This window comes from Pongo pygmaeus, chromosome 7 (assembly GCF_028885625.2).
Source record: "Pongo pygmaeus isolate AG05252 chromosome 7, NHGRI_mPonPyg2-v2.0_pri, whole genome shotgun sequence".
Classification (NCBI taxonomy): domain Eukaryota; kingdom Metazoa; phylum Chordata; class Mammalia; order Primates; family Hominidae; genus Pongo; species Pongo pygmaeus.
Window position 1 is genome coordinate 111,983,777 of NC_072380.2, and position 24,166 is coordinate 112,007,942.

At 35.6% G+C, this 24,166-nt stretch overlaps 1 protein-coding gene across 22 annotated transcripts in view; it reads left to right on the top strand.

Annotated features, from left to right (window-relative positions):
• VPS13B (vacuolar protein sorting 13 homolog B) overlaps positions 1–24,166 on the top strand; it is a 915,151-nt gene that overhangs the window by 573,774 nt on the left and 317,211 nt on the right. For all 22 annotated transcript variants that reach the window (XM_063669399.1, XM_054497603.2, XM_054497598.2 and 19 more), the window contains one exon: positions 6,799–7,002. In XM_063669399.1, coding sequence (XP_063525469.1) covers positions 6,799–7,002 — 204 coding nt within the window. The remainder of the gene's footprint in view (positions 1–6,798; positions 7,003–24,166) is intronic.

Below are 24,166 nucleotides of genomic sequence, written 5' to 3' on the forward strand. Positions count from 1 at the left end.
CAGGCCTGCTGTTCAGAGCCTTTTCAAGGTTTCTAGATGTGCTACTGCCTCATACCTTTCAGCCTTTGAACCTGCTATTTCCTCTGCTGGAGATTCTTTCTTGTATGAAATGAGATAACTGGGCTTTTTTGAACTTGCTTCTATGTTGCCTTCCTCTTTCCTGGGCCTCCCAAGTCTGGGTCAGGTGTCCCTTCTATGTGCTTCCAATTTTATTTTATACATAACTTTTTGGAGTATTAAGTGTTGTATAGTTGCCTCTAAATCCCACATTAGACTGTAAGTGTTATGAGGGCAGGGACCATCCAGGGACCTATTATTCTTAGGGCCTATCACAATACCTAACATACAGTGCCCAATAAATAATGCAAGTCAGGTCACTGGAGGAAGGGCTGTTTTGATAGAAGAATATAATTTTGACAGTCCTGACTAAGGCTATGAGTAGGGAAGAACCTGGTTGCCTTCTACCACTTACTACTTTACTAGCAGTTTTATTTTGTAACAATATGGTTTTAAAATAGAGTAATTTTCATGTAGAAAAGAGTTATAGAAAAAGTAATGTTATATTTGGTAGGAGAAATTGGAGGACACCATATTAATAGAAATATCTTCTAGGGACAGTGACGACTAGGAGAGATTTTTTTTTCACAGTAAGCCGTAAAATCTTTGTTGCTATAAATCTTCCCATTCATTTAACTATTTAATCTTCACAACATCCTAGTTATGTTTCCTTTTTTCTTGCAAATATAGTTTATTTTGCCTTCTATCTTTATCTTTTTTCCCCTTTAATGCTATAAATTTGTCTATTTTTGGCTTTGTTGATCTTCTTTTTTATTGTGCTCTATATCCTTCCCTCTTTCTTTTAGTTTATTCTACTTTTTATGTTCAGCTTATTGAGCCTTTTTTATTTGCTAAAACTAGTATTTTAGACAATAAATTTTCCTGTAAGTGCCACTTGAACTGCATCCTACAACGTTTAATGCATAACATTTGCTTTTAAGTATTAACTTTTATTATGATTTTTTTGACCAGTGGATGACTCATTTAGAAGTGTGTTTTAAAATTTCTAAACATAGGCAGTTTTGTGAATTCTCTTCTTTAATAAAATATCTAACTGAATTGTATTGTGCTCAGAGGATACAGTCTATATGATACTAATTCACTGAAATGTACTGAGGCTAGCTTTATGGCCTAGCAGGTGGTCGGATTTTATAAATGTTCCTGTGTGCTTGAGAAAAATATGTATTCTCCAGTTGTCAGATACTGTGTTCTGTAAATGTTCACCTCATCACACATATTATGTTTTTCAATTTTTCTGTATTTTTTTTCTTACCTGCTTAGAGGGTTAAAGTTTTCCACCATGGAGGACAGATTTGTCAGTTTCTCCTTGTAGAGCTATCAGTTTTTCTTTTATATATTTTGAGGCTCTTTTTACAAATAAATTTAGAATTGTCTTAACCTCCAAATGTACTGAATCTTTTGTCTTCAGGCAGTAACTCTATTTTTAAATAAAGTCTATGTTGTATAATGTAATGTAAATATAATTACTTAAGTTTTTTGTCAAATGTTTGCTTAGTATATATTTTTGCATATGTTGACTCTTTCTGTGCCGTAAAGTTTTAGGTGTGTCTCATAAAAAAACAGAATATTAATTGATTTATTAAAGGCAATCTGACAGTTTTTATCTTTTAATGGGAGAGTTTAAATTATTTATATTTATGCTGATTATTATGTTTGGATTTTTATTTGTATCTTCTTCTTAGGTGCTTCCTACTTGCCCAACTTTGGTTTTTCATTTCTGACATTCTAATTTTTATTTATTTGGAAGTTATGTGTTCCATATCTGTTATTTTAGTGGCTACTCTAGCTATGTTAACATGTGTACTTAACAGAAGTCTGAAGTTAATATCTTTTTCTTCTTCTTCAACAATACAAGAAACTTAGAACATTTTATCTCAAATTATCTGGTCCCCTTATTTATATATTATTATCCAGTGTCTTATTTTTGGCCTGTTTTCTCATCACAATTTAGACATCATTATTATTAATTTAAACATAATATATGTTTAGACTTACTCATATATTTACCAGTGTCTTCCTTATGATTATTTCTTGGGATACTTTGGGCTGCCTGGATTTAGGGCTTGGCATTTTTCAATAATTGTGGAATAATTATAAGATATTATCTCTTCAAATATTGCCTCCTCCTTGTTCTGTGTATTACCTCCCTCAAGCTTTAATTAAGCATTTTTTAGACTTTCTCTCTCTATTCTCCATGAATCTTAACCTTCTTTCATTTATAGTATTTCTTTGACTCTTTGGATTAAATTCTGGATTTCACTGGATCTTTCTTTTAATTCACTATCACTTTAGCTGGGCTTAATCTGCTTGAGTTTTATTTTTTTTCTCATTTGTAGTTCTACATGGTTCTTTTTAAAGTCTTGTTCCCTGCTCATATTTTGAAGATGCTTTTTTACTTTTTAAATAATTATTTTATATTTTATGTTTGCTAGTCTGTCCATTGTTACTGCTGTTGTGTGAATTGTGAATTTTGTCTGTGAGTGTCTCATTTCACTTGGAACCTGATCTTTGGAAGTTCTTTGAGTTGAAATTTATTTCATCCCAAGAGATTGTGCTTTTACTTTTGCCTTTACATGTCATCTGGCAGCACTGTCTACCTGGAGCTAGACTGTCCAGACTGAATTTTTGTTCATACCATATTTGAGACTCAAACTTCCAAGTCCTGGCTCATGATTGCAAAATCTTGGAACATTGCTTTTGGTTTGGGTTTTGTGGGTTGGTTGGTTTTTATTTTGTTTTGTTTTGTTTTTCCTCTTTACCCATTAGTAAGGTAAAGACAGGTAAGTTGATAAATTACCTTGTCCATTTCTACATGAGCATAATGAGAACTGTTGCTTTAAAAAATATATTTTGAAATATAGATTCATAAAGAATTACAAAAAATATTTGGAGAATTCCTGTGTGCACTTTACCCAGTTTCCCTCAATGGAAACGTCTTGTATAACTATAGTACAATATCAAGACCAGGAAGTTGACATCAGTACAATCAATACACAGTTGTATTCAGATTCTGCCAGTTTTACATGCACTTATTTGTGTTAATGTATATAGTGCTCTATGTACTTTTGTGACACGTAGATTCATGTAACCACCATCACAATCAAGATACAGAACTGTCCTATCACCACAGAGCTCCCTAGAAGGGCTGTTTCTAATTCACCCTTTCACTATTGGTGACCCTTGGTGATCTCAGCTTTATGTGAATTGTCTTCTATTAAATAGATTCATCATTTGCGTGAGCCCTGAGCTTCATCTCCTCCTGTGCAGTTAACAGAGCAGAAAATCAGTGTCTGCAGGATTTAGCAGAAAATCTTAGAGTAAAAGCCAGCTTTGGCAGGTGCTTATTTATCATGGTTCCTGGTTTCACATTATTTGGGAGACTTTCCAGCTTCTGTTATTCTGTTATTGGTGTTGGCTCCAGGATGTGTCTGAAAAAATACTTTAAATTTGTTAAAGCAATTTGGTTATGAGAGCCAGGAGGTTCATTCAGAGTTTCTAATATGCCATATTCAGAAATAGGTGATACTAGAAATGTTAAGGAATATTTATCTTTATCGTTTTCATTGCAGTTCATTCATAGAGAAGTGGATTTTGTTTTATCTTGATACTTGTGTATCTGTGATTAGTTGGTGATTTAAATATGCTGTTCATTCAGAATCATATAAGATAACATACTTCCATAATAGTCATAAAATCTATAAGGTACTTTATGAATAGTTTTTCAATTACACATATATTTTATTTATCTTTATAATAGTCATATCAAAATAGCTAAAGCATAGAGAAGTTAAATAATTTCTGCAAGCTCATGATCATTGGAAAATCTGAGACTAAAACTCACATAAATCAACTGCTTATCCTACTTTCCCCAACTGAGATTTGGAAGGTTTTGCAATTAACTTTTAAGTTGGATTTATATACTCAAATATTATAAATTACTCTGAATTTTTTCAAATCAAGTATGTCACATATATGTCAATATATCAAATATATAATTTAATTTTAAAAGCAAGCAATAAGAAAAAATATAGAAATACTAATCCTAATCCCTAAAAGTTTGAGATTTGAAAATTACCATTTTTGGAAGTATCTGGCTGTCACTCAAAGTGGAAAGTATTTTTGCATAGGGAAGAAGAACCTGTGGGAAATAATTGATAAATGATGACAGGAGAAACATAGCTTAATTTAAGTCCAAAAAAAAAAAAAGAGGGAAATTTCAAGCCTAAAAGCAATGAAAAACTCTGATGAAACTCGGTGTTTTTGTGATTGTAATCTTGTAATTATACAGATTTTCCCATGTGTCAAGGGAAATAGGAAAACGGTTGTTTACATTGGGATTACGTTGATTTGTCTTTTAATATAGCACTAATTTTGTTTTCATTTTTTTTCCTTCAAAGGTATTCTTAAAGTATTTTAGTTCACCTTAAAAATATGTTTAGGGAGTTTATTTAAAATGTAGAGAGCATTGGCTGTTTTAAAATAAGTAAAAGTAATGTTTATATGGTGAGTAATAATCTAGGGAAATAGGTTAGGCCATCAACTGCCTCAGATATTTGCTGGCTATCAGAATTTATGTGGCCCTGATTCAAAAGTTTAGTGTTTTGAAGACTATGTGCTCTTATTGCTGTGTACAGATAGGTTCTTCACCTGAGATTTGTAAAGATTTATGTCAGTACAAATCAGTGAATTGAAACAGCATTTACCTATTGCTAGATAGTATAGGTAGTTCCTGACCTCAAGAAATGTGTGGTATATTTGGGAAGACTGATAAGTCAATGTGGTATTATTATATTTACAAGCATAGAGAGACCCTAAGAACAGAGATTTGGGAAGGGGGAGTTTGGAGGAAGGGTGATCAGGAAAAGCTTCATAAAGTGATAGCTGAGCTGGGCCTTTTAAGAATTAACAGAATTACACCAATATTTAAATGAAACTAGAACATTCTTCTACAGAGAGACTCTCAAAATGCCTCTCCTTCCTACCCTACTTCATTCATTCCTTTTCTGTTTACCTTAAGGCAAATTGAAAGGATTAATGGCCCACTTATGAGCCCTATTTCTAATGCAGTTATTGAGTTTGTATAAAATTTTAGTTCACCTTTCCTGTAATTTTTCTAAGTTAGAAAACACAGATCCAGCTCCTACCTTAGGAATCATCCTCAGTTAAGGATTAATTCTAATCCTTAGAATTCTAATCCTTAGAATTAATCCTCAGTTAAGGATGAATTCTAATCCTTAGAATTAATCCTCAGTTAAGGATGAATTCTAATCCTTAGAATTATCCTCAGTTTCTCTGGCTCCTGCTATGGCTTGTTGACCAGTGGCTATTTGTTCCCCTTTTCCCCTGTTCATAACTCCTTCTGACATCTCACTACCTGAGCCACTTGCTTATTCCACTCAGGTCTGCTGCTTGCTTCTCTCTTCACTTGAACTAATTAATGTCAGCCCTCACCTTGCCTGGCCCAGTCCTGAGCAGCTGGCCCAGACACCCGCTGTCTTGAGTCTGAGCAGTCATTCACTGTCCATTATCATTTAACCAGCCTCTGGGAGTGCTTGTTCTGACCTCCACACCTTCTTAGTCAACCAAGGCATAAACTGAATCAGATTTTCCCTTTTTCTGTACTTTTCACACTAGGACCCAATACTCTCCCCATCACCTCCCAATAAGAAGTTTCATTAGTGTTCAACTGATGTAATTAACTTAATTGTATTTTTTCTAATGTCTGTAATTTAAGCTTTTAAAAATATTTCCACGAGTAAGGCTATTTTTATTCTCTTTGTTATTTCAACTTCTGATAAAAACTTTTATGGGGGCCAAATACTATTTTTCTTTTGATCATCTACTTTAAAACTTTTCTGAACCAACAAAACTTAAGAAAAAAGCCCCAAATTCAGGCAGACTTAAGTTTTCTCTGGCTCTCAAACTTTGTGCTTCCCACCCTACCTTATTGCCTTGCTATTTTACTCTAAAACCTTCATGAAAAATTTTATCTATTTACTTCCTTTAATTTAGCTTTACAGATTATTTTATTCATTTACTTAGCCGTGGACCCAATAGGATCAACGTTGTATGTTGCAACTCTATATGGGGCAGTAAACCTCACTGTTATTCTACATCAGAAACCTTGTCATTTCTCAACGACTACATTTGAGTTATATAAAGAATGAAGAGCAAGGGTTGAAGGGGTGAAATAGATTAAGAAGGCTCCATTACCTTTCCTAACAAGAAATCAAAGCTCAGAGGAAAGTAGATGATTAGCAAGGGAAAGGGTTTTGAGTAAAAAACAAAAAACAAACAAACAAAAAATCCTGTATTTGTGTTGTAGTTTTGTCCCATACTAGTTTTGTAACTTGAGCTGTCTTTCAAACTCTGTGAATTATTTTCTCATTGGTAAAAATGGACATAAAATAGAACCTCAGAGCATCTCAGGGATTGAAATCATGTATGTGAAAGTACTTAGAAAAAGAGTAATGTGCCAGGAGTAACATAATAAATCATTATAGTGTAGATTACTGTAAGTGATAAGTTTTGGATATGTTTTCAAGCCATAATATGTGCTAACTTTCTGAAACCTTTTTCATAGATGTGCCCCAGTTTATTCATCAGTAATCCGAAGGAAAAAAATGGTATTGACATTATGTTAGTGAACAAAATAAATATAAAATGGTTATTTTATCTGTTTTCTTGTTTTTATTTTTGTTTTTTTCACTGCCTTTACAGGAGAGCCTTGAACTTAGGAATTCTTCGAGATCCTGGATCAGAAATCGAAGACAGACAATACCAAATAGACCTGCAGTCCATCAATATTGGTACTGCACAGTGGGATCAACTAAAACCAGAGAAGGAAAGTGTCTCAGGAGGGGTGGTAAAAGAGACTGAAAGGAATTCTCAAAATCCAGCCCTTGAGTGGAATATGGCCAGCAGGTAGGAAATGATTGAGAAACTTTCTACTCTTTCTAATACTTCATTGCCAGAATAGTTGGTGATACAATCTTTAGCATGTCCAACCAACCTAAGTATTTTGGTATTGCTTCTGCTTTTCATTATAAACATAAAAAATATTTTGTAATTGTAGCTAATGACTTGGCATGGAAACCTGCTAGTCCTACCAGTGTTACACTGAAATTATTACAAATTTAGGATTATGTTAGCATAGAAAAAAAAAGCTTACTATTTGTTGAAAGAATCTACTTCAGGCTGAAGGATACCCATTTTCTCTTAAAATCTATTGTATTTGGGGCCAATTGTTTGATGTTTAGCCTCTCCTTTTTGCTTATAATAACAAGAAAAAATTAATGAATACTCTGCAAAGTTATGTTTAAGTTAGAGTGTGGGGAAAAACAAGAGTTTCTGGCTCTAGGGTTTTTTCCATCCACTTTAACTAAAAGCAACTATGTTCATAGATCTTTTTTAATTTTTTTTATTTTAATAGTTTTTTGGGTACAGGTAGTTTTGGGTTACATGTATAAGTTATTTAGGGGTGATTTCTGGGATCTTGGTACACCCATCACCTGAGCAGTATACACTGAGTCCAATATGTAGTCTTTTATCCCTCACTCCCCTTCCTCACCACCCCCACCCCTGAGTCCCCAAAGTCCATTATATCATTCTTATGACTTTGCATTCTCATAGCTTAGCTCCCACTTATAAGTGAGAATATATGATACTTGGTTTTCCATTCCTGAGTTACTTCCCTTAGAATAATGGCCACCAGTTCCATCCAAGTTGCTGCAAAAGACATTATTTCATTCTTTTTTATGGCTGAGTAGTAGACCATGGTGTATATATACCACATTTTCTTTATCTACTCATTGATTGACGGGCACTTCGATTGTTTACACCTCTTTACAATTGCGAATTGTGCTGCTATAAACATGTGTGTGCATGTGTCTTTTTCATATAATGACTTATTTTCCTTTGAAAAGATACCTAGTGGTGAGACTGCTGGGTTGAATGGTAGTTCTACTTTTAGTTCTTTAAGAAATCTCATAGAAAACATTTTTAAAGGAAGTAGTCCTGAATGTGTACTCTTAACGATTTATAGAGAGTCACTGCCACCTTTCCCAGGCTACTTGTGGTTCTCATCGGAGAAATAGGTAGAATCATTTGCTAGAAAGGCAGTATTAGGCATTAAAGCTACGTACCTTTATATTGTAAAACTAGAGGTCTTAATGATTTTAAGAAAGTATTAATTATTTTTCTTCTGCTTTTCTCTTTATAAAATAGAATCAGTAATACCTGTTGCTTGTAACATACCGTGGTGGTTTATTGATTGAATTTCTTGAAAACATCTTCTGAAGACTTTATTGTATGCCTTTTGCAATTCTGATTGCTTGGGTTCTGCCCTTTACTACCAAAACTACATTTGTCCATGTCTTGGCAATAATAATAGCAGCAACATTAATAATGGATTATGCAATGCTTATCACTTTACCCAATTTATTTAACTTAATTTTCACAATAATGCTACCAGGTAAGAACTGTTATTTTCCCTAATTATACATGAAGAAACTAAGGCCTACAAAAGATAAATAATGTATCAAAAACCAAACACTAAGATATAGTCTGTACTCCTTAGGTCTTTATATGTGATCTTCTCTGTACCTGTAACTGTCCTAACCCACCCTCTTCACTTGCCTAGCTCCTATCATTTAGCAAGCCTCAGAGTAGATATCATGTTTTCTTTTTATTATTATTATTATTATTATACTTTAAGTTCTAGGGTACATGTGCACAGCATGCAGGTTTCTTACATATGAATACATGTGCCATGTTGGTGTGCTGCACCCATTAACTCATCATTTACATTAGTTATTTCTCCTAATGCTATCCCTCCCCCCTCCCCCCACCCCACAACAGGCCCCCCAGTATGTGATGCTCCCCACCCTGTGTCCATGTGTTCTCATTGTTCAATTCTCACCTAGGAGTGAGAACATGTGGTGTTTGGTTTTCTGTCCTTGCGATAGTTTGCTCAGAATGATGGCTTCCAGCTTCGTCCATGTCCCTGCAAAGGACATGAGCTCATCCTTTTTTATGGCTGCATAGTATTCCATGGTGTATATGTGCCACATTTTCTTAATCCAGTCTATCATTGTTGGACATTTGGGTTGGTTCCAAGTCTTTGCTATTGTGAATAGTGCCACAATAAACATATGTGTGCATGTGTCTTTATAGCAGCATGATTTATAATCCTTTGGGTATATCCCCAGTAATGGGATGGCTGGGTCAAATGCTATTTCTAGTTCTAGATCCTTGAGGAATCGCCACACTGTCTTCCACAATGGTTGAACTAGTTTACAGTCCCACCAACAGTGTAAAAGTGTTCCTATTTCTCCACATCCTCTCCAGCACCTGTTGTTTCCTGACTTTTTAATGATCGCCATTCTAACTGGTGTGAGATGGTATCTCATTGTGGTTTTGATTTGCATTTCTCTGATGGCCAGTGATGGTGAGCATTTTTTCATGTGTTTTTTGGCTGCATAAATGTCTTCTTTTGAGAAGTGTCTGTTCATGTCCTTCACCCACTTTTTGATGGGGTTGTTTGTTTTTTTCTTGTAAATTTGTTTGAGTTCATTGTAGATTCTGGATATTAGCCCTTTGTCAGATGAGTAGGTTGCAAAAATGTTCTCCCATTCTGTTGGTTGCCTGTTCACTCTGACGGTAGTTTCTTTTGCTGTGCAGAAGCTCTTTAGTTTAATTAGATCCCATTTGTCTATTTGGGCTTTTGTTGCCATTGCTTTTGGTGTTTTAGACATGAAGTCCTTGCCCATGCCTATATCCTGAATGGTATTGCCTAGGTTTTCTTCTAGGGTTTTTATGGTTTTAGGTCTAACATTTAAGTCTTTAATCCATCTTGAGTTAATTTTTGTATAAGGTGTAAGGAAGGGATTGAGTTTCAGCTTTCTACATATGGCTAGCCAGTTTTCCCAGCACCATTTATTATATAGGAAATCCTTTCCCCATTTCTTGTTTTTGTCAGGTATGTCAAAGATCAGATGGTTGTAGATATGCGGCATTATTTCTGAGGGCTCTATTCTGTTCCATTGGTCTATCTCTCTGTTTTGGTACCAGTACCATGCTGTTTTGGTTACTATAGTCTTGTAGTATAGTTTGAAGTCAGGTAGTGTGATGCCTCCAGCTTTGTTCTTTTTGCTTAGGATTGACTTGGCAATGCAGGTTCTTTTTTGGTTCCATATGAAGTTTAAAGTAGTTTTTTCCAATTCTGTGAAGAAAGTCATTGGTAGCTTGATGGGGATGGCATTATATCTATAAATTACCTTGGGCAGTATGGCCATTTTCACGATATTGATTCTTCCTACCCATGAGCATGGAATGTTCTTCCATTTGTTTGTATCCTCTTTTATTTCATTGAGCAGTGGTTTGTAGTTGTCCTTGAAGAGGTCCTTCACGTCCCTTGTAAGTTGGATTCCTAGGTATTTTATTCTCTTTGAAGCAATTGTGAATGGGAGTTCACTCATGATTTGGCTCTCTGTTTGTCTGTTATTGGTGATTAGGAATGCTTGTGATTTTTACACATTGATTTTGTATCCTGAGATTTTACTGAAGTTGCTTATCAGCTTAAGGAGATTTTGGGCTGAGACGATGGGGTTTTCTAAATATACAATCATGGTAGACACGTTTTCTAGGAAGCCTTCCCTGAGCCTGTCACAAGACGAAGTTAAGTCGCATTTGTGTGTGCTCCTGTCACATCACTTAACATATTTTATTCTAATTACTTATATAACTACCTCTGGATCCTGAGGACAGAGATCATCGCCATCATGTTCATTGATTTATGCCTAGAACATAGCACTGCCGTATATAAAATGTATTATTATAGTCCTTCACTGACAAGTGATTGAATGTGCCCCTGAGAAGGGGTGTAAATTTGGGTGAAGAAGCACAGACAGCCAGCCAGGGTAAATTTCAGAGAGGAATGCAATAATGGAGTCATCAGCAAGCAACTTGTATGGCAGCTGGGAAGTGAATATTTTCATCATAAAGGAGGATCTTGGTGGCACACCACAGCATCAGCTACACTAATCATAACCTCTAAATATCATATGATAGCAGCCAGCTTCAAGCCTTCCTATTCCTTATCTTTACACAGTTTTCAGATTTAGGAGGTGCCAGCTTATAAAAGTCACAGGTTATTGTGTCTTAAAAATCACAAATTCTGTCATAACAAAGAACATGAGCCTTATTTTTCTAGGAAATTTTATGGCCACCTAGCCTTAGTTGTATCTCTCCTATTTGTTTTTTAATTCATTTAACTTATGGTTTGTGTATGTGTGTGTGTTTCAATAATTTATGGAGATAAATTCACATAACATAAAATTAACCATTTAAGGTGAACATTTAGTGGCATTTAGTACATTTACAATATTGAGCAACTACCACCTCTGTCTAGTTCCAAAACATTTTCTTCATCCCAAAGTAAAATCCCTTGCCTGGTAGGCAGTTTGTCTCTATCTTTCTCCCTCCTTCCAGTTCCTAGCGACCACCAATCTGCCTCTAAATTAACCAATCTGGATTTATCATGTCTATATGAATTTATGTATTCTGGAGATTTTATATAAATAGAATCATATGATATGTGACCTTTTATATCTGGCCTCTTTCACTTAGCATACTGTTTTGTATATTCATCCAAATTGTAGCATGTATCAGTACTTCATTCTTTTTATAGCCAAATAATATTCCACTGTGTGTATGTAAGTGATCTATGATTTATAATGGGTCAACTTAAGATTTTTCAACTTTATGATGATGCAAAAATAATAATGCATTCAGTAGAAACTGTACTTTGCGTACCTGTACAGCCATTCTGGTTTTCACTTTCAGTACAGTATTCAATAACTACATGAGATATTCAGTGTTTTAGTATAAGCTAGGCTTTGTGTTAGATGATTTTGCCCAACCAAGGCCAATGTAAGTGTTCTGAGCACATTTAAGATAGGCTAGGCTAAGCTATGATGTTTGATTGGTTAAGTGTATTAAATACATTCTTGACTTATGATGCATTCAACTTACAGTGAGTTTATCAGGATATAACCCCATTATGAGTTGAGGATCATCTGTACACTACAATTTGTCTATCCATTTATCCATTGATGGACATTTGAGCTGTTTCTGCTTTTTGGCTACTGTGAATAATGTTGCTATGGATATTGCTGTACAAGTACCTGTTTGAGTACCTGTTTTCACATATTTGGGTATACACCTAGGAGTGGAATTACAGGGTCATATGGCAATTTTATGTTCAGCTTTTTGAGAAACTGCCAAACTCTTTTCAACCATAAAATGGCTGAACCATTTTGTATTCCCACCAGCAATGTTTGAGGGTTCGTTTCTCCACATTCTTACTAATACTTACTTTTCTTTCTTTCTTTTGTTTTGTTTGTTTGTTTTTTGGTAAGCTAACACATCATCCTACTGGGTGTGAGGTGGTACATCGTTGTGGTTTTCACTTACATCTCTATAATGATTAATGACCTTGAGCAGCTTTTTGTGTGCTTGTTGGCTGTTTGTGTATTTTCTTTGGAGAAAAGCTTATTTGTCTTTTGCCCCCCCACCCCCACCCCACGCTTTTTTGAGACAGAGTCTTGCTCTGTCACCCAGGTTGGAGTGCAGTGGCATGATCTCAGCCCACTGTAACCTCTGCCTCCTGGGTTCAACCCATTTTCCTGCCTCATCCTCCCAAGTACCTGGGATGACAGGCACCTGCCACTGTACCCTGCTAATTTTTGTATTTTTAGTAGAGATGGAGTTTCACCAGGTTGGCCAGGCTGGCCTCAAACTTTTAACCTCAAGTGATCCACCAGCCTTAGCCTCCCAAAGTTCTGGAATTACCAGTGTGGGCCACCGCACCTGGCCTTTTGGCTAATTTTTAATTTAGTTGCTTGACTTCTTGTTGATGAGTTGTAAGAGTTCTTTATTTATTCTAGATGCTATACCCTTATCAGACATATAATTTAGAAATTTTTTTTATAATGGAATTTTTTTGTTTATGGTATGAGGTAAAGGTCCAATTTCATTTTTTAACATATGGGTTTCTGGTTGTCCTGTCATCATTTACTAAAGATACTAGTCTTTCCCCATTGAATGATCCTGTCACCCTCATCAAAAATTGACAAAGACTTTTGATGGCTGTGTGTGGTCAAAAATTAACAGAATTCTGATGGCTTACGCTTGTAATCCTAACACTTTGAGAGGCCAAAGCGGGAGGATCGCTTGAAGCCAGGAGTTTAAGATCAGCCTAGGCAACATAGTGAGACCTTGTCTCAACAACAACAACAAAATTTTTTTAATTAGCAGGGCATGGTGGCATGCACCTATGGTCCTAGCTGCTCTTGAGGCTGAAGCAGGAGGATCAGTTAAGCCCAGGAATTCAAGGCTGCATTGAGCTTTGATCATGTCACTTCACCTCCATCCTCATCAACAGAGCAAAACCCTGTCTCAAATAAATAAATGAGTAATAAAAAATAAAGACATTTAAATGTCTAGTGTATGCCATCAAAGGTCTTCTACACTGGAGAAACAAAATGAAATAATTTCTAATATTATTCTAATATATGTCCTGTAAGAAGTTCAGCATCCAATCAAAGAAACAGACTTGCTATTTAACTATTAGAGTGCAGTGTGAAGAATGCCATGATAGACAAATATAGCATAGTTAGGCTTACAGAAGAAACACATCCAAATCAAGATAAATATATTCCATATACATAGGAGATCTTAGGCACAGTCACATAAGCAAAAAGATAAATTAATGCAAAGTTGACATAGGTACAAAATAGTCAATCATTCATTTCACTTTTTAAAAGAAAAAAAAAAGAGAAATGAATGATTAACTCTATCAGTGGGGTTTCAGAGAAGGTTTCACAGAGTGCATGGCTTCTGAACTTATTTCCACAGAGTATGGGTGCCTGCAGAGTAGAGGGAGCATTCTGAAGAAGGAAGCAGTAGATCCAGAGGCTAGAAGTATTAAAGTGTGGCATGTTTTACCCGGCACATAATGTCATTCTTGGCACATAACAGATACCAAACAAAGGCTAAGTTCATTAATGACAGAGTAATGGTTAAGTAGAGCCAACTAATCAAGAAACTGAATGTGAATGTTTATGAGAGATATTCATTCGAATAAAAACAGAAAAATTTAGATCTGTTGTAGCTTAGTTCTGATGATTAATCTTGACAGACGTATAAATAGGACCTTAATATAATTCTGTTTCTGAATAGGTAATATAGATGAAATTCAAAAGATACAGTGAAGAATAATGTGTTTACTTCCCTGACCAATATTAAATGGCAACCTTTATAATGATTTTCATTCATTCCTCTGGGTACATTACTCAAATTTTGTCTTTAATTGTGATGTGCCTCTATGTGTATGTTGTGGGGAGTGGGGAGTAGAGAAGTTAAGTGTAGAGAATCATCAGATTTTAAAACTTTAAGATCTTCTGTTCCTAAAACCTTGATTTTTTTTTAATCCAAAGGAATATATCATGGTTTAATTAAGGCAGCAGAACTAATAGAGTATTACAGAGTAAGAGATTCATTTTAGGCATAAAATCTTACCCAGTTGTAGAAAAAGCTGAGAAGTAAGGGTCCAGAAGAGGGAGTTGAAGGATCAAAGTCACAACCAACCCTCCTGAAGCACTTGACCTGGTTAAAAACTTTGGAGCTTTCAAGGGAACCTGGGAAACATCCAGCAGCACATCCAGCTGGTGGACTGAAACCACCAGAAAGCTGGTAGACATGAATGGGAGGCTGTGGCCTCTGCATCTGGGGTAAGGCCGGGAGGCTGGAGTTGCTGTTGTTCAGCAGGGCCAAGAGTCAGGAAGAAGAAGTGGTCACAGAGACAGGAAAAGTGAGAACAAGCTAGAATCTGCCAGCACCTTTCCATTGGTCTTTCACTGCATTTAAAACATGAAGACTTGCAAAGAATATTGGCTATTATTTCCCTCCATCTCCAAAATCTTGTTAAGGTTCCTCTTTTGCAAAACTCTAAACTCTGAATTATTCTTAGGAAGTTGTTATAAAACAAAAACTACAGTAAACTAAATTTGAAGTGGTTCTTTGGCTTGTCCAGTGTCACAAAAAATAGAGCTATGTGTAGAACCTTGGTTTCCTTCCTCTTACTAGTCAACTACTTTTCTTCTGCTCAAGGCTCAGACCTCGTAGGCTTGTGCTAAAATCCATTGTTAGCTAACCACTTTCTTTTTCTTTTTCTCTTAGCAACCATTTTTGCTACATCTGGGTTTATTTTATAATCTGAGGAAATGTACTGATGTCTGCCATGTGCAGTTTGCACATTCAAGTGACTTGCTGCTTTATATGGATACTAGTGCTTTAGGGAGAGGTGGAAAGTTTATCTTATGATTACCTGAAAGTACCACTAAGTCTTAATTCTCCAAGTTAATATTGATATAATTTTCTCATGTATAACATTTAAAGATATAATTCTAATAGACTTTGCAAAAGTACACTTAAAAGTAAATAATTTTGTTTTTATCATAGTACTTTTATTTCTTCCTATCTCTGACTTGATTTTGTTAGGTAATTTATCTTTTAATCTTCATTGTCAGAGAAATAGTTACAGCATATTTGTTTGTTAAAATATTTTTATATACACATAACAAATTACATGTAATACTCTGTGGGCTTTTTTTTACACATACAGAATTTTAAAAATTGTTGTTACTATGTTTGCTTAGCAATCTGACTTTGAATCTGACATGACATATTCCTAAAATTCATCAGTCTTATACTTCTCAGGATTGGTAACATTTAATATGGGGAACCATGGCTATGTGTAGGCATTAAAATTCCTAAACCATATATTTCTAGCTTTATTTCTGAGAGGTTATGACTATTCTCTGTGTCCTTAGATCTCTTTTATTTTTATTTTTGAGACTATTCCCCAAATGTTCACACTGCACAGGACCCCCAGCATAGTTTGATTAGTGATTAATCAAACATGAGATTTTTTCCAGAATTGCATCTGGAATTGTAGGTAGGAATATGGAAGGAAAGAAGTTTTCTTTGTTTTAAATTTTCAACCTGAAAAACATCACTTTTATCTTACTAATTTGTGAGGACATCAAGCTAAGACCTAAGCAAAATTTGGGCACAGTGACTCACGCTGGGCACAGTGGCCTCTCACTACTTTGGGAGGCCAAATCTAATTCTCATACTTTGTAGGTTAATGCCTAGATTGACCTAAACCTACTTGAATGATATGGTTTTATAATTTCCTTAAACCTTACCATGCCTTTACATGAAAAATGTGATTTTTTCTTCCTGCCTAAAAAGTTCCTGGAAAGTGAGTGGGAAGGAAAGGATTCATGATACAACAGGAGGCAGCAGTTGGTTTTTCATGCTTAGCAGCCAGCAGATATCTTCTTCCTTACATGTTGGCTGAGAGTGTCCTGTGGCAATATAAAAAGATGGTGTAGATATAACAGGACAGAGATCTTGTCTTGCCTGGTCTTACTCTTCTTTATATCTTAGTGTAGTTACTGACTGATATAGTAGGCACTAAAAAATAAGAAAATGTTTAAATTGTATATAATCATCATGGTAGCATATGATAAAATTTTAAAATCTTCTATATTTTCAATTACTTTACAGTCATCTTACAGCTAAGATGGATACATAGATAATGCCTTGATTCATTGAAACCCAACTGACCAAAGCCCTAAATAGCCAGTTTCCCTCCTATGGAGTTTTCTTTTTTTCTTTTTTTTTTTTTTTTTTTGAGATGGAGTCTCACTCTGTCGCCCAGGCTGGAGTGTAGTGGTGCAGTCTCGGCTCACTGCAGTCTCCACCTCCTGGGTTCAAGCAATTCTCCTGCCTCTCAGCCTCCTGAGTAGTTGGAATTACAGGCATGTGCCGCCATGCCCAGCTGATTTTTGTATTTTTAGTAGAGACGGGGTTTCACCATGTTGGCCAGGCTGGTTTTGAACTCCTGACCTCAGGTGATCCACCAGCCTTGGCCTCCCAAAGTAGTGAGAGGCCACTGTGCCCAGTGTGAGCCACTGTGCCCAGCCATGGTGTTTTCTTTTTAAGAGAAGTGGCCAAACAGGATTATATCAAGAATGTATTTTAAAAGCATATGTACAACATGTAACTTTTCTACATTATCCTGTATAATTCTGTGAGCACTGTAACTGGTACAACAGTACATACTATTGAAGTTTACTGGTTTATTTATGAATGACAGGGTCTCACTGTGTCACTTATAGTTCACTATGTCATGATCATAGTTCACTGTAACCTCCAACTCCTGGGATCTAACGATCCTCCTGCCTCATCCTCCTGCCTCATCCAAAGCGCTGGATTATAGGCGTGAGCCACTGTACCCAGCCATATTATTGAAGCTTTAAAAATGAAATGTTAAAAATCTCCTGACCTTCTCTCCCTTAGTGTATTCCTATCTAAATTCTCAACGCACAGTTTCTAATGTTCTCTTCTCTGAGAAACTTTCAGCAATACTTCTAGTCGCTCCCTCTTCCATGAAGTTTTTTTTTAAGCTTTTCCTTTGAAAAGGTCTGACAAGTAAAATTAGATGACCAGCAGTTCCAGGTTATAGATATAAACAACTGGAATCAGAGCTATTATCCATTGGACATCTCAGTAAAATTGAATTAAGTTAATATTTTAATTTAGTATGCTCATAAAACTGTCTTCTAGATATTGTAATAAATAGACGTAGCACTTGTGATCTCCATTACAAATATATTAACCTTTGTTTTGTTCTTTTGTTTTGGGAGGAAAGTTTTTGTTGGTGTTTTTTTTTTTTCAAGAATGAGAATATTTTATTTTAACATTATTTAATTTTGCCGAACTAAATTTATACTGATACTTTCTTTAAATGTACCTTAAAAATCATCATTTCAAGCTGTAGTTCTTGTAGCATTGTGCACAAGATGCTTTATATGTCTTTATAGATTAATTCTTTGTGTATGTTCAGCACCCTGAGATAAAAGATTAGGTCCCCTATTGAGTATTTCCACACCTCTCTGTACTTTCCTTATTATTATACTTATCATACCTTATGATTACTTTGTTTAGTTATCTTTCCTGCTAAACTGAATTCCGTGAGAAACAGCATTATGTATCCATTTTTGCCATTGTTTCAGCACCTAGCAAAGGACCTGGCACCATAGGGAGCCATCAATCCATGTTTCTCAATTTCAGAGTGATAAATGCTATGAAAATAATATAACTGGGTAATATAATAAGAGTAATTGGGAAATTTCCTTAGATTGGAGCTCAGGGAAGACCCCTTCTATTACCTGAATGACAAAAATGAGCTATCCGTTCAAATACACCTGGAGTGTTTCTGCTGAGAGTGTTTTAGGAAGAGCAAAGACACTCGAGTAAGAACAGGTTGAGCACATTTAAGGGATCATGCCTGGCTGGGAAGAAAGAAGTAATAGCAGAGGAGTTTTAGGGAGAAAAGGGCTAAATAATGAATGGTTTTGTAAGTCAGAGGGAGTTTGAATTTTATTTTAATTGCATTTGAAAGTCATTGGAGAGTGCTCCTGTTGAAAAAAGCCTCTAAATGGATATATACCGATTATTATTATTATTATTATTATTATTTTTTTTTTTTTTTTTTTTTTGAGACGGAGCCTTGCTCTGTCAGCCAGGCTGGAGTGCAGTGGTGCAATCTCAGCTCACTGCAGCCTCTGCCTCCCGGGTTCAAGTGATTCTCTTGCCTCAGCCTCAGAAGTAGCTGGGACTACAGGCCCACGCCACCACGCCTGGCTAACTTTTGTATTTTTTGTAGAAATGGGGTTTTACCATGTTGGCCAGACTGATCTTGAACTCCAGGCCTCAGGCAATCCACCCACCTCGGCCTCCCAAAGTGCTAGTATTACAGGTGTGAGTCACCGTGCCTGGCCAACTATTTCATTTTTTAAGTTCCTATAGGATTTAAATTATTTATCTTTATGCCTCCCATTAATATAAACAGAAGAATATCTAGGAATAGGTTTATGTAACACCTAGTTTTCCAGATAGCAGATTGTTTATAATAAATGTTTGTGAATATTACTGTTTTCATATTTAGGAATAACTACTGTAAGAGATGGTCTCAGGTGATTACCACAAGTTTGTTGTTTTTTTTTTTTTTTTGAGATGGAGTCTTGCTCTATCGCCCAGGCTGGAGTGCAGTGGCGCAATCTCGGCTCACTGCAAGCTCTGTCTCCCGGGTTCACATCATTCTCCTACCTCAGCCTCCCCAGTAGCTGGGACTACAGGCGCCCACCACCACGCCTGGCTAATTTTTTTGTTGTTGTTGTATTTTTAGTAGAGACGGGGTCTCACCATGTTAGCCAGGATGGTCTCGATCTCCTGACCTCGTGATCTGCCCGCCTCGGCCTCCCAAAGTGATGGGATTACAGGCGTGAGCCACCGTGCCTGGCCAATTACCACAAGTTTTAAGTATCTTCTGCTCTAGCATCTTCCATCTAAAGTTCAGCCATAATGACATACTAAGAAAATCTTTATGTTGCATAAGAATTGCTCTGTGCACCAGCCGGGGCAGCATGGCGAAACCCCGTCTCTACAAAAAATACAAAAATTAGCCGGGTGTGCAGTCCACACACTTATAGCCCTAACTACTTAGGAGGCTGAGGTACTGGGATGACTTGAGCCCAGGAGGCAGAGGTTGCAGTGAGCCAAGATCATGCCATTCCACTCTAGCCTGGGTGACAAAGACAGAGGGAGACCCTTTCTCACACACAAAAGGGAAAAAAAAAAAAAAAGAATTGCTCTATGCACACAGACTATCTAGCATTTCTTATTCTGACTTTTTTGGTGGAATATTTTGGGAACCTTGGTACCACTTTTCCTGCTTCTGGTCTTTCATAATATGCAGTTTTTGAAGTGTGATTCTTAAACTCCTTTAATATTTCCCACAAAGGCATACCAAAATGTATGACAGATGGGCAGAAGAACCTTAGTGTAAATATTCTGAGTCCAAGAAAGATGACCACAGCCTTTCTGACACATGTGTTTTCTTGAGTGCATGTGGCATACACCTGTGCCTTCTTGCTTAGTAACAATTTCAGAGAACTATACTTTTTTTTTGTTTACAATCTATACCTCCCAAAGCTTACTAGAAGAGCTTTTGCCAACTCACATGATTATTTTTCTGTTATTTGCTTAGAACCTTAAAGTAGTCAATGTTTTGTTATTTTCATCGAGGGTTTAATAAATTTCTATGGACATAATCCTCTATATTACATGATAGGTACAGATAATTATACCATTTCTTTGTTTATATGGACAATATAGACATATATTAAACCATTGTTTTATTGGAGTACATCAGCGAATTATTGATTCTACAGCTTCTGTAACCCTATGTGCCTTGGAATGCTGTAATCTGTTTTCTCCAGCTGAGTTTAATATCTTTTCATCATCATGGGTGATGAGCAGTTTCACCAAGATATGTCTGCTTGTAGATTTCCTTGTGTTTGTCTGAACCAGGACACACTGTGCTTCCTGAGTCTATGAATTCTTATATTTCATCATTTCTGGGAAAATCCTCAGCCATTTTTTCTTTAGTATTTTATCTTTTCCTTTCTTTCTGTTCTCTCATTTTGGAATTCTAGTTATATATGTTGGACTCATCTCTCCATGTCTCTTCATTTTCCTTTTAAACTTTGCATTTTAAAATTTATTTTAGTACATTCTGGAATTTTCTCAAATCTATATTCTAGTCTTAAGCTATATCTAAATGCTATTTATCCCACCTATTATGTCTTTAACTTTAGTAACTGTATTTTTTATTTTTGGAAATTCTCTTTGGTTGTTTTTCAAACCTGATTTGCCCTTTTTAATAGTGCCTTGCTTTTTTTCTTATGTTTTTTTTAATTCTGTATGTCTTTAGTAATTTTAAGCAAAATTTGTATTGTAATTTATTATCTATTATCAAAATGTTATTATCAAAAGTTCTTGATAATGCTTTTGAAAATAGGATCAAATTTTCCTCTTGCTAATAAGGATTTATATATATATAAAATAGTCTGTATTAGGAGCTTATCTTCAATGATCTTTTTCCCTTGAGTATCCTTTTAGGATGTCCTTGAGGACATGTTTTCTAGAGAGGTTTTGCATCTGTTTCTCACAGATGCCCCAGGGTTATCAAATTTCTGGTGCTACTGCTGTATAAATAACAGAATGGGTATTTGAGGACCACCCAGGTAACATAAGTTAGAGCCACTTAATACACATAGGATATTTCTCATTATTTTTAATTTTCCAGGGAGATATTTGTTTTTTCAGCAAGCTCTCTTGCCAAGACAGGCAAACTTTCTTATTCTTTCCTGTTTCTGATGGGTTGATGTTTTTCTGGCACTTCAGGGGCCCCAGATCTAGGTAGGCACCTCATTTAAAAATCCTTTCCTTATCTCAAATACCTGTTAAACTCTATTCCCTTGATTCATTAAGAGTGCTGACCCTCTCAATTTAATGACCCTAAGGTCATTAACAACCTCAGTTAATACTTTGTGTTTTAGTTCCTTCTTTTGAATTTTGAAACTTAGACTGTTATATGGTAAAATATTGACAGAATTTAATTCTTAATTGTAGTTATTTAGTGTTTCTTTACTGTTTTTCTTTTGAATTTATTCCTGAAAATATTTGAATCTGTAAAGATTTTCAATGATTTTTAAAAATATTTACCATTATTTCAAATATTTACCAGAGATATCATAAAACTTAATACTATATACCAGAAAAATAATAGTTTTATAAGACTACTGACTTATTTATATTTTGTTATTACTTCTAAGGTCAAAGGTCTTTCATATTTTGTGTTACTGATTTAATTTATCACATGATGGAGAGAAATGTATAATATTGACAAGTATCCTTTTTTTCATTGCCCTTGGTTGTTAATGTTTGCTCTTATTTGGTTCCCTGCCAACTTTTCCATTTTAAGGTATTTTTAATGCATCATGTATTTTAGCACTCCCCTATGAGAGCACATCACATGTTACATGTTTCTCACATTGGTCATTTTATGGAATTTGAGCTATTAGGCTAAAATTATGATGTCTCTCAGGATCTCAAACCTTCCTCTGTGGTCACAGATTGTAATACTTCTTCCTGTTACTCTCTACGCACTAGATCTCTTAATTCTTTAGAATTGACTCTCTTGAAATCCAATACTTATGTGTCATAGAACCAGATGATCCAATTTGCTTTTTTGGCAGACACCATATAGAGCTCTGCTCATTGCAAGTTTAACAAAAGACCAGAGTACTCTCTGGACTACTCTGATAAAAAAAAAAAAAAAATGGTGTAGAAAGATTTGAATTTTAACTAGGATTTTTCATGAGATAATTTATGCCAATTCTCTGATTTCAACTTTATCATTTTATGATATAAGGGAATAATAAGGGCATATTTAAAAGGAATATTAAGTTAATAGCTTGAAGGAAAATTTGAGGTATGGCTTGCTAACAAAACATAAATGTATTATTAGTTGATAAAATGAAAACTAAGAATATACACAGTGGACTTGAAGATCTATACCAGCACAAACTTTGCTTTCTCAATAATGTTTTCCAGTTTCATCTTTTGCCATGTACTTCCTTTGAAATTATTAACAATTTTTTTATTATTATACTTTAAGTTCTAGGGTAGATGTGCACAACGTGCAGGTTTGTTACATATGTATACATGTGCCATGTTGGTTTGCTGCACCCATTAACTTGTCATTTACATTGGGTATATCTCCTAATGCTTTCCCTCCCCCCACCCCACAACAGGCCCTGCTGTGTGATGTTCCCCACCCTGTGTCCATGTGTTCTCATTGTTCAATTCCCACCTATGAGTGAGAACATGCAGTGTTTGGTTTTTTGTTCTTGCAATAGTTTGCTGAGAATGATGGTTTCCAGCTTCATCCATGTCCCTACAAAGGACATGAACTCATCCTTTTTTACGGCTGCATAGTATTCCATGGTGTATATGTGCCACATTTTCTTAATCCAGTCTATCATTGTTGGACATTTGGTCTTTGCTATTGTGAATAGTGCCACAATAAACCTACATGTGCATGTGTCTTTATAGCAGCATGATTTATAATCCTTTGGGTATATACCCAGTAATGGGATGGCTGGGTCAAATGCTATTTCTAGTTCTAGATCCTTGAGGAATCGTCACACTGTCTTACACAATGGTTGAACTAGTTTACAGTCCACCAACAGTGTAAAAGTGTTCCTATTTCTCCACATCCTCTCCAGCACCTGTTGTTTCCTGACTTTTTAATGATTGCCATTCTAACTGGTGTGAGATGGTATCTCATTGTGGTTTTGATTTGCATTTCTTTGATGACCAGTGATGATGAGCATTTTTCAATGTGTCTTTTGGCTGCATAAATGTCTTCTTTTGAGAAGTGTCTGTTCATATCCTTCACCCACTTTTTGATGGGGTTGTTTTTTTCTTGTAAATTTGTTTGAGTTCTTTATAGATTCTGCATATTAGCCCTTTGTCAGATGAGTAGCTTGCAAAAATTTTCTCCCATTCTGTAGGTTGCCTGTTCACTCTGATGGTAGTTTCTTTTGCTGTGCAGAAGCTCTTTAGTTTAATTAGATCCCATTTGTCTATTTGGGCTTTTGTTGCCATTGCTTTTGGTGTTTTAGACATGAAGTCCTTGCCCATGCCTATGTCCTGAATGGTATTGCCTAGGTTTTCTTCTAGGGTTTTTATGGTTTTAGGTCTAACATTTAAGTCTTTAATCCATCTTGAATTAATTTTTGTATAAGGTGTAAGGAAGGGATCCAGTTTCAGCTTTCTACATATGGCTAGCCAGTTTTCCCAGCACCATTTATTAAATAGGGAATCCTTTCCCCATTTCTTGTTTTTGTCGTGTTTGTCAAGGATCAGATGGTTGCAGATATGCTGCATTATTTCTGAGGGCTCTGTTCTGTTCCATTGGTCTATGTCTCTGTTTTGGTATCAGTACCATGCTGTTTTTGTTACTGTAGCCTTGTAGTATAGTTTGAAGTCAGGTAGCGTGATGCCTCCAGCTTTGTTCTTTTTGCTTAGGATTGTCTTGGCAATG